The sequence below is a fragment of the Cryptotermes secundus genome, unplaced genomic scaffold, assembly GCF_002891405.2.
Source record: "Cryptotermes secundus unplaced genomic scaffold, Csec_1.0 scaffold33, whole genome shotgun sequence".
Taxonomy (NCBI): Eukaryota; Metazoa; Arthropoda; class Insecta; order Blattodea; family Kalotermitidae; genus Cryptotermes; species Cryptotermes secundus.
In genome coordinates, this window is record NW_019727088.1 from 553,053 (window position 1) to 565,666 (window position 12,614).

The 12,614-nt window shown below is 38.3% G+C and overlaps 1 protein-coding gene across 1 annotated transcript in view; it reads right to left on the reverse strand.

Annotated features, from left to right (window-relative positions):
- Window positions 1–1,224: 1,224 nt before the first annotated feature.
- The window catches only part of LOC111864270, a 15,733-nt gene continuing 4,343 nt past the window's right edge, over window positions 1,225–12,614 (reverse strand). The window contains exons 3-5 of the mRNA XM_023851398.2: window positions 10,955–11,063; window positions 6,582–6,802; window positions 1,225–2,978 (exon numbers count right to left, since the gene is read on the reverse strand). Of these exons, the coding sequence (XP_023707166.1) occupies window positions 1,290–2,978; window positions 6,582–6,802; window positions 10,955–11,063 (2,019 nt within the window). The 3' untranslated portion in view covers window positions 1,225–1,289. The remainder of the gene's footprint in view (window positions 2,979–6,581; window positions 6,803–10,954; window positions 11,064–12,614) is intronic.

Consider the following 12,614-nt stretch of genomic DNA (forward strand, 5'->3'; position numbering starts at 1 on the left):
ACATAGGATTTGGAACAGTATAATCTTGGGGAATGGGATAATGAGCCTTCGCATTTCATTAAAGGTGGGAAAATTCTTGACTAGCTCAGCAACTATTACTTTCTCCAAAAGGGCTCTACTCCATGAAATTAGTTAATAACTTTATGAAATTAATGCAACCCTAAAATATTTGTCATCCTTCATGTGCATGGCAATAAAAATTAACTATTAGGCTTATTTTGGACTCTATTCATCGTCTGGTATATATAAGACAAAAACCACAACGTTTCGGAGACTGGATCTGTCTCCGTCCTCAGGTGGATGGGGCAGGATAGACCGACTCAGTTGGGCCCGTTAGAAAGAGGTAGCCTCAATCACTGGACCCGAGTAGGTCTATCCTGCCCCACCCACCTGAGGACGGAGACAGATCCAGTCTCCGAAACGTTGTGGTTGTTTGTCTTATACATACCAGACGATGACTAGAGTCCAAAATAAGCCTAATAGTTCTGTACAGCACAAACCATCATCAGAATCCTTTCAAGTCTATTAATAAAAATTAAACTATGTAGCTTCATCTAACTGTTAAAGTGTGGTAATGTGCACCCAGTCTTCACCAATCTACAGGCACTGAACAGAGCAGAGCATGATTCTGCCAGCAGAAACCCTTCTATAGCTGTAGGTTTTAACATCACAAATTCAATATTTAGTTGGGTAAGTAATGTCGGTAATTATATATGAAACACTTTATGTCATATTATAGAATGCTACAATATATCAAATATTCCATCTGACCTTTCTGGTCATATCTTTTACCTTGTGACAATAACAGATTTAATGTTTTGAAGCGAACTACTATACCATACATTGCATACTGTTATGAGCAAGAGACCTTTCAGCAGATTCAATGTTTTGAAGCGAACTACTAAACCATACTAGCATAATATTATGACCAAGACATATTTCTTACAAACAGGTGCCCTGTCTGCCCTTCATTACTTTTTGTGGGTTCTAGGGGCATATGAAAAAGAGACACTTGACATCCCACAGTAACGTGAGCTTCCCCTTGGGTCAAAAATTATTACCCATCAAGGAAATACATGAGCCCCATCCACAAAAGAGGGAGAGAGAAACTTGTAGTTTTCTCCCTCATAATTTGAATGGGAAGTTAAATAATATATTTACCCATATACTGAATCACCCCCCCACCAACACATTAGGTTTCAATTTAAAATAAAAACAAAGACAAAATATACATATATTATTTTATTATTATGTTGTTGCTAATGCCCAAACTCAAGGATCATGACATTTCATACTAATTCATCATTGAACTTTGGAGATAGGTTCTTTTTGAAAAATTCTTCTTTAGCCTGTTTCTTTATTCTGGGCGAAAATACAGATGCTGGGGATCTGCATTTCACTTCCTTGGAGGCACTGGGTTGTGCCTTTCTTTTAGAAAAATTCTTTTCTGCATCAGCCTTCACTTTCTTTGCACTGAGAGAGAGTATGGAAGCTGGTAAAGACCTCCGCCTCACTACCTCAGTAGCTCTGGGTTGAATCTTTCTTTTGAAAACATCCCTCTCTGTGCCAACTTTCATTTTCTTTACACTGGGAGAGTGTATGGATGCTGGTAAGGACCTGCGCCTCACTTTCTCAGCAGCACTGGGTTGAATCTTTCTTTTAGAAGAATCCTCCTCTGTGCCAACTTTCACTTTCTTCATACTGGAAGAAAGGCTAGATGTTGATAAAGGCCTGCTTTTCGATACCTCACTTTCTCTTGGTTGAATCTTTGTTTTGGAAAGATCTTTCTCTTTGCCAACTTTCACTTTCTTTACACTGGGGGAAAGTAAGGGCGTTGACAAAAATTTGCATTTCATTACATCAGACACACTAGACTGTAGATCTTTCCTGGATGAATCCATTCTTGCTTCAGCTTTCACTTTCTTTACACTGGGAGAAAGTGATGACGTTGAGGATCTGCGTTTCAGTACCTTGGTGAAAATAGGTTGCACCCTTCTTTTGGAAACATCATTTTCTGCAACAGCCTTCACTTTCTCTATCCTAGGAGAAATTACGGATGTTGACAATGATCTGCGTTTCAATACCTCAGCATCACTATGTTGAATTTTGCTTTTAGAAACACTGTTTTCTGCATCACCCTTCACGTTCTTTATACTGGAGCTTCTACCAATTGTTGAGGGTCTGTGTCCCACCACCTCAAGAACATCAGATTCTACATCTTTTTTGTAAATATGCTGTTTTAGTTCAGTTTTCACTTTCTTTACATTTTGGGAGAGTGCAGACATTGATAAAGATTTGCGTTTTACTACACTAGACACATTGGATTGCAGATCTTTGGAAACATTCTTTCTTGCTTCAGCTTTCAGTTTGCTTACACTAGGAGAAAGTATGGATGCCGAGGACATGCATTTCACTGCCTTTGTGACACTAGGTTGCACCTTTCTTTTAGAAACATCATTCTGTGTTTCAACATCCATTTTCTTTACAGTGGGGGAATATACAGGTATTGATGAAGATTTACATTCCACTATATCAGCAACACTGGATTGTAAATCTTGTTTGGAAACATTCTTTCTTGCTTTAACTTTCACTTTCTTTACTGTGGGGGAAAACATGGTTGCCGACTTATATTTGCGCTTCATTACGGGGGTGACACGTCGTCGCTGCAATCTTCTTTTAGAACCATCCTTTCTCCCTTTAGCATTCACTTTCTTTATAAAGGGGGAGAGTACAGATGTTGATAAGGATCTGCATCTCGCTGCCTTTCTTTTGGAAACTTCCTTTCCTGCTTCAGTCTTCACCTTCTCCGCACTATGGGAAGTTACAGGTGCTTGTAATGATCTGTGTTTCACTACTCTGATGACATTGGGTTGCAGCTTGAACTCTATCTCATTATCACTTTCATCAATCTCAAGTACGGGATTCTCTCCTGTCTTGAACGTGTCACTATTCAATAATGCCAGTGAGCCACCCTCAATCTGGAACACAAAATCGATTACACTTCTCCATCCGCTAATGTAATGGGTCACTCATGAGAATAAAAGATGGGGAAAAAAGTGGTCTATGAACTGCAAAGATCTTAAAATTGTTGTATTACATCACATAATACACAAAACATTATCAAGGAACACTATATATGCAATATAAGGCATACATACAATGAAAGCTTCACAAAGAATATGAGTCAATGACATACAAAATACTTACACATACAAAATTGGTATACAGTGTAAGAAATTTCAGAACACAATTATACATTTTTAGAGACTGATCCCATTTTGTGCTGAATTCTCCTGAGTCAGCTCATCTTCAAGTATCACAACACTTATAAATGAAAAAATAGATACAATGAGCAAGTAAAGGTAAAAACAAAGTTGTGTCCCTGTGCCATCAAAATGTATGGGAGAGTGGAGGTATAGCTCTGCTATTCTTGATCTCAACATTAGATGGAAGCAGTCAGCCTCACATGGCTGTTTTACTCCCACAAAAAGAGCCCCTCTGTATCCAGTGGACAACAGGCTGAGTGGGCCCCAGAGCCAGTTTGGACACTGTGGAACAGAGAAAAATCTCTTGCTCCTGACAGGAATCAAACCTTGGTCATCCAGCCCACAGCCCACTGTTATATACCAACTGTGCTATCCTGGCTCTACAAAGAACAAGTAACATTTCAAATAAATTCCAACTCCATGTTCGCATAGTGGGGGGGGGGAGTCCAGCTGGGTCCATTCGGCATGGCAGGCACTGATTGGCCTATTGTACCTGCCATGGGTGAATATGATAAGAGAATTTGGTGGAATGAAGATTGGCGGGGGAACCGAACCACTAGGAGAAAACCTGCCCCACCGCCACTTTGTCCACCACAAATCCCACTTGACCAGACCTGGGTTCGAACCCAGGCCACCACGGTGGGAAGCCAGCGACGAACCGCGTGAGCTATGGTGCAGCCCAGCTCCATGTAGTAAAACTGTTAATTAAGTATATGTGGATGGTGTTTCAGAGGGAAATTAATTTTATGCTGATAATTCCCCAGTTCCTGAGTTTCTCTGCATAAAGGCGTTTCATAAGATATAACACCCTCAGGCATTATTAGAGGCATTGTAAAAATGTCATTCCATTACAACCATTAATTTTAGTCATAAACATTTTATCAGCGAAATGTAATGTGAAACTCCCATCATGGAAAATGACAAGGAACCATTTAAATACCTATTAGTAGTCAGTTCTTTCCTAAATCTGACTCAACAAGGATTTAATTATATGACCACCTCTGCATTTAAATTACTTCAATGTGACACTATAGTAGAGTTCTTCTATTATGAGCTTGAACTTCACAGCAAAATACAAAATTCAGTCACAATAAAGGGTTGGGGTTATCCTTCAGCCAAGGCCCGTAGCCATTTCTTCACAGTCGTATGAAACGTTTATATTCTGAGCATTTCAGTGCAGAGCAGCACTGGGATATTCTACCATTCAGCCAGAGAAAATGAGTGGTGAGAAACAGACAACAAACTAAGCTCAACCTCTGCCCGATTTATAACGTCAGTTGACAAGATTTGTTTAGATAGACTTGAAAGGATTCTGACGATGGTGTATACTGTACTTCTTTTGGCTTATTTTGGACTTCATCCATCGTCTAGTATGTAAAAGACAAAAGACCACGACGTTTCGGAGACTGGATCTGTCTCCGTCTTCAGGTGGTCCAGTGATTGAGACTAGCTCTTTCTAACGGGCCCAACTGAGTAGGTTTATTATTCCCTACCCACCTGAAGACGGAGACAGATCCAGTCTCCGAAACATCGTGGTCTTTTGTCTTTTATATACTAGATGATGGATGAAGTCCAAAATAAGCCAAAAGAAGTACAAGATTTGTTTAGTTCAGCTATGTACCACATGACTCAACTGGAATTGGTTGAGAAGCAGACGACAACCAGCCCATTCCACATCCCAACCTTCTGCACAGCATTCTCCTGATTGATTTTCACCCAATCTTCACGACAAATGGAACAAACTACAATGTAAAATTTTTAGCACTAAAAGTCTGTGCTAAGCTTAACAACTTTTACTCAGAAGTCACTAGTTTTGCATCAGATCAATAACAACACTGGAAAGGCCAGATAAGGTTATGACCTCTGTAAACAATGGACAAAGGTTTATAATCCTTCTCAGAATAACACAACACAGTATCTTATGATGCTGTTTGCTCATACTTCAGTGACGCTCACTAGGGTGTAGCACAAATATTCCTGCAATAATACTGACATTTTTGCAACAGAAGAATTAAAAAGTATTGTAACAGCTTCAAGGAAACATATATTATCTTACAAATTCCATCAAAAGAAGTGCATACATTACCACATGTTTAAGGGCCTTCACCCAAAAGCACTGGAACATTCACAATGATGAAAAGATTAATATAGTTCACAAATGCTTCTTTTACAGCCCTTTCAACACAAGTCATAATTGTCTTTCCATATTTCATACAATTTTATATTATTCTGTGGAATGAACACAGAAATATTAAATAAATTAAAAAAATAATATGAAATTGTGATCTTCTGGGTCACAACACAGTAGTCTTCAAAGCAGTTACCAACATTTCTGAGAAACCTGCTGCTTCCAGCTTTATGGTATAGTTATTAAAGTTGGGATGTGGTTGGGTTTGATGTGGATCATCAGCAAAATGTTGGAGGAACTCCGTCCTACAAACATGAATATGAAACACTGATATATTGGGTTTTTGGACTTTATCCATCGTCCTGGTTTTTAAGATAACTAATAAAAACATGACGTTTCGGAAACTGGATCTGTTTCCGTCCTCAGGTGAAGGAAAACACCTATTCTGTTGGGTCTGTTAGAAAGAGCTAGCCTCAATCACTCAATCGAAACGTCGTGTTTTTATTAGTTATCTTAAAAACCAGGACGATGGATAAAGTCCAAAAACCCAATATATCAGTGTTATACACCATCGTCAGAATCCTATAGTAACTACATGAATATGAGAGATGTCATATTTGCTTCTAATCCGCATTCAAAACAAAAGAAGAAATGATCTGAAGGATAAGGCATGTTTTTCCAGCTGATTCAGCCTCCCTCTACACCAGCCCTGAATAGGACTCTCCTGTATAACGGCCCAGAAAAGGGCTTTCCTGTCCCCAATCCCATTTACTGAACACAGCTCCATCTTCTCTCTAATTCCTGGCTCTGATTAGCCTATCTTCCTGTTCTGCTGAAGACAATCCCTCTTATATTCTAATCACATTTCAGCTCTAATAATGTTATTCAGAAATTGCAGCCAGCAGGTTTCACTGAAACACTAGGGACAAAAGTAGATAATGCCATTAGCCAAAGGACCACAATCTAAATTCTCTTCGGCGTAAAAACTTCAAATCTCATAAGGAACTATAACTTACATTTGAAGCACAAATTCCATACCTTAGCTAATGCCAGATACATGTACCTAGAGTTTTACACAGTTCTCCCCTGCCTCTTCAAGAAAATGCTCAACAGTCCTCATTCCAGAAGATCATATACAAAATAAAACTGATTTCTTGTGAAAGAGAATCCTGTATGATGGCACTTACCTGGCAGTCCAAATGAATGCCACTCTTCTCCAGCTGTTCCTTCAGTTTATTCAGGCGTTTGGTTTCATGTAACAATGTTCCCACTTCTTCTTCTGGTGTGAGCACTTTGTTAATTTTCTCGATCCATTTTTTTTGTGACCTGCTCCTTGGACAGTTGTCAGGACGAATGTGCATATTCCTAAACATTCCCCGGTGCATACGCTCTCCAGGAATGTACTGAGCTGCAAGAAGAATAGTACATTCAGGCTGCAGACAAGTGTGCAGAACAGAGAGATAATCTTCGGAGACTACAGAATACAGTGTCACATGTAGTGGTGTGACTATTTGATGGGGCTTGGATTGAATGACTGGATTTATTGCACATATACACTCCACTTGTAACTACAAGTTAATACAGTATTATCATTGGTCTGCACACTTTATGGTTCACCGTTAGACACATATTAGGGTTCTCAGTCTTCACTAGTCATATCCTGGCAAACAGATTTGAATACAGTAATTACAGCAGTCTCACTTTAACTGCAGCACACATGAAGTCTTCTTTCTACAGCCTAAATCCTTTCTCTCAAGCATCTTAGACTGCCATCTCAAGAGACTCTCTCAATTATTATTCCAGCTGCCTTGGGATCCTCATTGTACAGCCTTGGGGTGGATCCAACAGAAAACACCGTTTCCATAGTTACAGCTCAACAATACCTTGACTGTTGCTTGTCTATTCATTGCTGTGGGAACCTGTTTATTGAGTCTTTGCCTAGCAATGAACGTCTACTATGGTTCCACTATTCTGGCTTTAAGTTGTCATATCACAAATACCAAAATCCATGACATGCGCAAATAAAAATGAAGGTACAGGCATTAGAATATATTTAAAACTTCAGAGTTAGCTCTATAGATCCAAGTTTGAGAATGTGAAGGAGCAGAAGGAGAAAGAAAAATACATCTATTACTGGTATTCTGAACTGAAAATAGGGATAAGAGAGCCATAAATGGGCAACATCTCAAGGCTCATGGCACTTTTGGTATTAATGTGGAATAATTATAATGGTGTACCTACTGATATGTCCACAGCAGATCTATGACTGCATGAACCATATTCCAAACTTGTATTAATATTCACTGCGAAGTTAACTTCATTGAATATTTAATTAAATATCACATATAACATAAACACAACAATCTTTCAATAAAGAACAGTGTTATTTCATACTTATTTCTGTGGGTGACATGTTTACATTTCTTACCATTATGAGGCCTGAAACATCAAATGCATGGGTATAAATATTAAACATATTATTTAAATAATATTTAGTCTAAACAATTTTACCAATAATAGAAATTTTTAAATTATTAAAACCATAAATGGATATGAAACATAAAACATGTAATGTTCAAACCTGGAAAAAACATTTATTTCTTGACATATACTCAACCAACACTGGTACACCTGTCCCATCGCTTTACCAGTGCATCAAAACTCACAGCATAAAATTCTTTTGACTGCTGTCTCAGCCACTTCCATACCTCCATTCTAGTCTTTACATTATCAGTAAAATGTTTGCAACCAAGGTGGTTTTTTAGCAGACCAAATAGATGGAAGTCACTGAGGGCCAAGTCCAGGCTGTAGGGTAGATGTTCAGGAAGTTCCCACTGTAATTCTTAAATTCTCTCCTGGGTTATTCAGGCTGTATGGGAGCTGACATTTTCATGATGAAGCAGAACCACTCTTGCCTGTTGGCCTGGAAGTTTTCTGGGAATTGCATTTTGAAGCTTCAACAGAACTTCACAGTACTAACTTCATCTTTACCATCAGAGTACACAGAAGCTGAACCTTCACCAGCAAACATCACATAGAAACCGAACTTTATGTAATGAGGCAAATCTTTGTCGCAAGGAAATGGGACGTGGTATTTGACAGGTCCTACATGCAGCAAACCTCCATGGTTTAGTTCTTGTAATGAGTACAGTGAACAAGATATGAGCTGAACTACTGGAGAACAAGGGTTCAACACCTGGTACAGGCAGAGACTCTTCACCACTATATCCAGACCAGCCCCTGAGCCCCCCTCCACCCTTTTCTCCTATACAATGGATACCAGGGATTCTTTCCCTTATGACAGAATCCACAGTTTTACCACGCTTCTGAAAGTGGGCTAATAACACTCCCTAGGAATCCAAAAACATTGTAAGCATAATCCTCCCTGCTGATAGCACAACCTTAAACTTTTTTGGTTCAAGATGACCTGAGATGTTTCCATTGCACTGAAGCATACTTTGATTTGGGTTGGTAGTGATGCGCCCATGATTAGGCCCTAGTAACAATCCTGTTGAGCATAGCTTCTCCTTCATCTGCATACCATAAGAGATGTTGCAAGAAAAGAGCCATCTGCTTCATTTTTTCTCGATCATTCAGTTCTCTGAGCATGCACCATGCGCACAACCATGCATTATGCTGTATGCTAAACCAAGGGAACACACTAGTGCAGCTGCTAGACTCTCTATCGTTATCCTCCTGTCAGCCTGAATCAACTCTTCCACCCACTACACAGTTGCTTCTGTCGTGTTCTCAATATGGTGACCTGATCAGGTATCATCTGTAATTTTTGAACAACCTTGAAAGAATTTCTTGACCCAGTTGCGAACCACTTTACACAACAAACACTTCCCACCATAAACAGAAGATATTTCTTTATGAATATCCTTTGCATTGAGTCCTTCTCCCCATAAAAAAATGAAAAACAAAACAATGCTCTTCGATAATGTTATATTTTAGCGTCCTGTTGCACTGATTTTCATCCATGATATGTATACAGTGGCCATCTTGTAGTGCACTCAATTTCACCTGTCACTTCACAACATGTTTCGGCAACATAGTGCCATCATCAGGTGTCCCAATTACGTCAATCTGTTGCATTGCTTGCCCTCATATGTTTTCACAACACCATTTAAAAAGTATTTAAAAAGTCCGTATTTGTCAACTATGATAAATTTACACTTGCTAAAACTTGTTAAGATAATTCATCTTATTTGTCTTAATTAAAACTTGCATGTGGTTCGTTCACTACCGGCTCGTTTTCCTTATTTTCTGTGTAAACCGCGTCTTGTGATGTGTGTTCCCTTCTTAGCTGCGAGTGTTGTAATCACAACACTCACAGAAGCGAGTCCTGGGTAGTCATGGAAGAAGGCTTCAGCTGAAGATTTATTGTGAGTTATCATAATCTATTGTGGATATGAGTGATTGTACAAGGAGGCCAATAAATCCAATCATTACATCTGAAACCCCGTTATTAGTTGCACCTATAAATTGTGACAATAATAAATCAACTAAATTCTTTATTTATTTATATTCTTTCTCAACAGCACAAAGGACAATTATAAAGTAATCAGGAACAAAGTCACAGATAAAACAAGGCAACATGCATCATTTCATCAATAAGCATTCAATTAGGGCAATCACCCCAACCATGATGCAGTGTGGGTAAAAAACCACACACACTTTAATCTTGAGTACAATTGATATTTTAATAATTAAGAAGTACAAATTATAAAACATGATTAAAAGAAACAGTTTCTGTTCCAGATATGTCAATGTCCCAATATACAACATTTGCACCTGAAGTGCATCTAGCAGGAGAGATTTACCACAACAGCAGACAGTGAACACAGATAACTCTCTAATATATAAGCAGGAACTTGAAGATCAACAGTTCCAAAAGGACAAAATTCAGAATCAAAGTAAACCGAATAAAGCACAGAGCATCAAGGTGTGCAATTTTAATTGCTCCGAAGAGTAAGCACAATGGTAATGGACACAGGAAGAGAAACAACTAAAACAGAGGGCTACAAAATTTTTCCAGTTCACTGGCATCAGGAGACATAACAGAATTCCAAACATACGAGTATGAGGTTTATTCAAGTTTATATCAAACTAATGTAAAATATAACATCTACATGGTAGATTTGACAGATGAGAAAGAGAAAGTTAACCTGAGAACTAGACCCAATAACTTTTTCTCCCCTCCTCTCACTCCCACTTTGGAGCATACAATTGATTTCTCAGTTTCTTCATTTTACAGACGGTAAGACTCCTTGGACGGGTGATAAGCTCGTCACAAGGCTTCTACATAAACATAGAAAAACTCACACACACACCAAACATCCATGCCCTGAGTAGGATTCAAACCAACAATCAAGACTCCGAGCAAGTGAAGACAGTACATGCCTTACTCTGCTCGGATACCGTGATCAGCCCCAATAACTTAATACAATGATAAATATATAGTTGACATGATTAAGGAAATACAGCTTATAATCCAGAAATATTCCCACGTCTGTAATAGGGTCAGTACAGGATACAGACAACTGACAAAGCATACCTTTCAGGAGCCTACCGCACATGAGATAATTGTTCATTGTCTCTGCCACCACTTGTGCCACCTCAGAATATAAGAACTCTATGAAAGCATATCCTTTTGGTCTACCATTCTGCAAAAGGAATTAAAAACATAATCATACAAATGTTCTCCAGAATTTTTTCACTTAGCTCCTCAGAGTCTTAGATTATTTAATGATGCTATGTTGACTGCAAAGATTATATTGCATTAAATGAGGTGGGGCTGGCAAATAAGGGTTTAGAAGGATAAGCCATTGCCTGGTTGAAGGTTTTTCCAGCAGTAACAAGCTTACAAACTCAATGAAGAGACACATCCAATGAATGCCAGAAAAATTATTCAAGTCTTCGGTTTCTTCACTATGAACAATGTAACTACTGCAAAAGCATAAACACAAGGAAAGACATTTGCAAATTAATACCAACTAAGTAACAATTTCTACAGTGAACATATACTATATTAACACAATTAAGATAATATAACCTGACCACCCACATCCTAAAACTAAGTGTGAGCACCTGAGGGATTTCAATAAACTTCGTAACTTCTTGTGTGCAATATTGGAAATGCCCTTCAGTTCTGTACTGAAAATTATGCAAGGTCTTCAGGAATAGATCTTCACATAACATGTGACTGCACTGTATATAGTCTGCTGTAGCTCAGTTTGGCATGTTGACACATGCAGACAAATTCAAATGTAGAGAGTTTGCTCAGAAAATGCTAAGTGTGTCACTATAAACATGGATAACATTGAACAAGAACTATTCGTGTATCAAATATAAGTTTTCCAAGTGAATGTGTATTACAGAATTTATAACAGTCACCAGGTTATAAAAGCTGGTATACTATTTTAAAACAATATTTATAATCACAATTTTACACTAAAGTACATTTTTGCAAATGGGAGTACAAGACACAGTACATCAGCTAGCCATAGACTTGAAGAAAGCCTATGATTCGGTTAGGAGGGATGTACTGTACAATACAACACAGAGAGTTTGGGGTACCCATGAAACTAGTTAGGCTGATTAAAATATGTTTAAATGAAAACTATATTAAAGTCTGCATAAGTAAATTTTTGTCTGTTTCCTACTCAGAATAGTCAAAAATAAGTATATGCTTTATCGCCATTGCTTTTTAATTTTGCTTCAGAACATGCCATTAGGAAGGTTCTGGAAAATAAGGTGGGACTGCAGTTAATTGGGACACAGCAGCTTCTGGTCTATGGTAAAAAAGTAAAGCTCTACTTACTCTTGTTGCGAAATTCACTGTGTGTGACAGATTGTATGTCCTTATTGAAGAGTTTACTTGTTTTTTCTGACTGCTTTCATTTAAATAGTTCATGTTTGTGCCTTCACAGATTATAAACTCAGACTTTGGATTGTACAGATAATTTAAAGTTGCATCTAGTCTCCTTAGATATTCATTAACCTCTCCTGAAGAGGATCTAATTAGGTGAGACGTTTTACTTACTAGCTGCTAAGATCATTTATATTAGAATGTGATAATAAGATGGTAGTATGTAAGTTTTGAGGTTTTCACGGCGATGACAATGAAGAAAGTTGTCTTCTGGGTTTAGGCACCGTGTATTCTTCGTTTTGGCCGACGTTTCGGAGGAACGTAGCGCCTCCATCTTCAGAGCAGT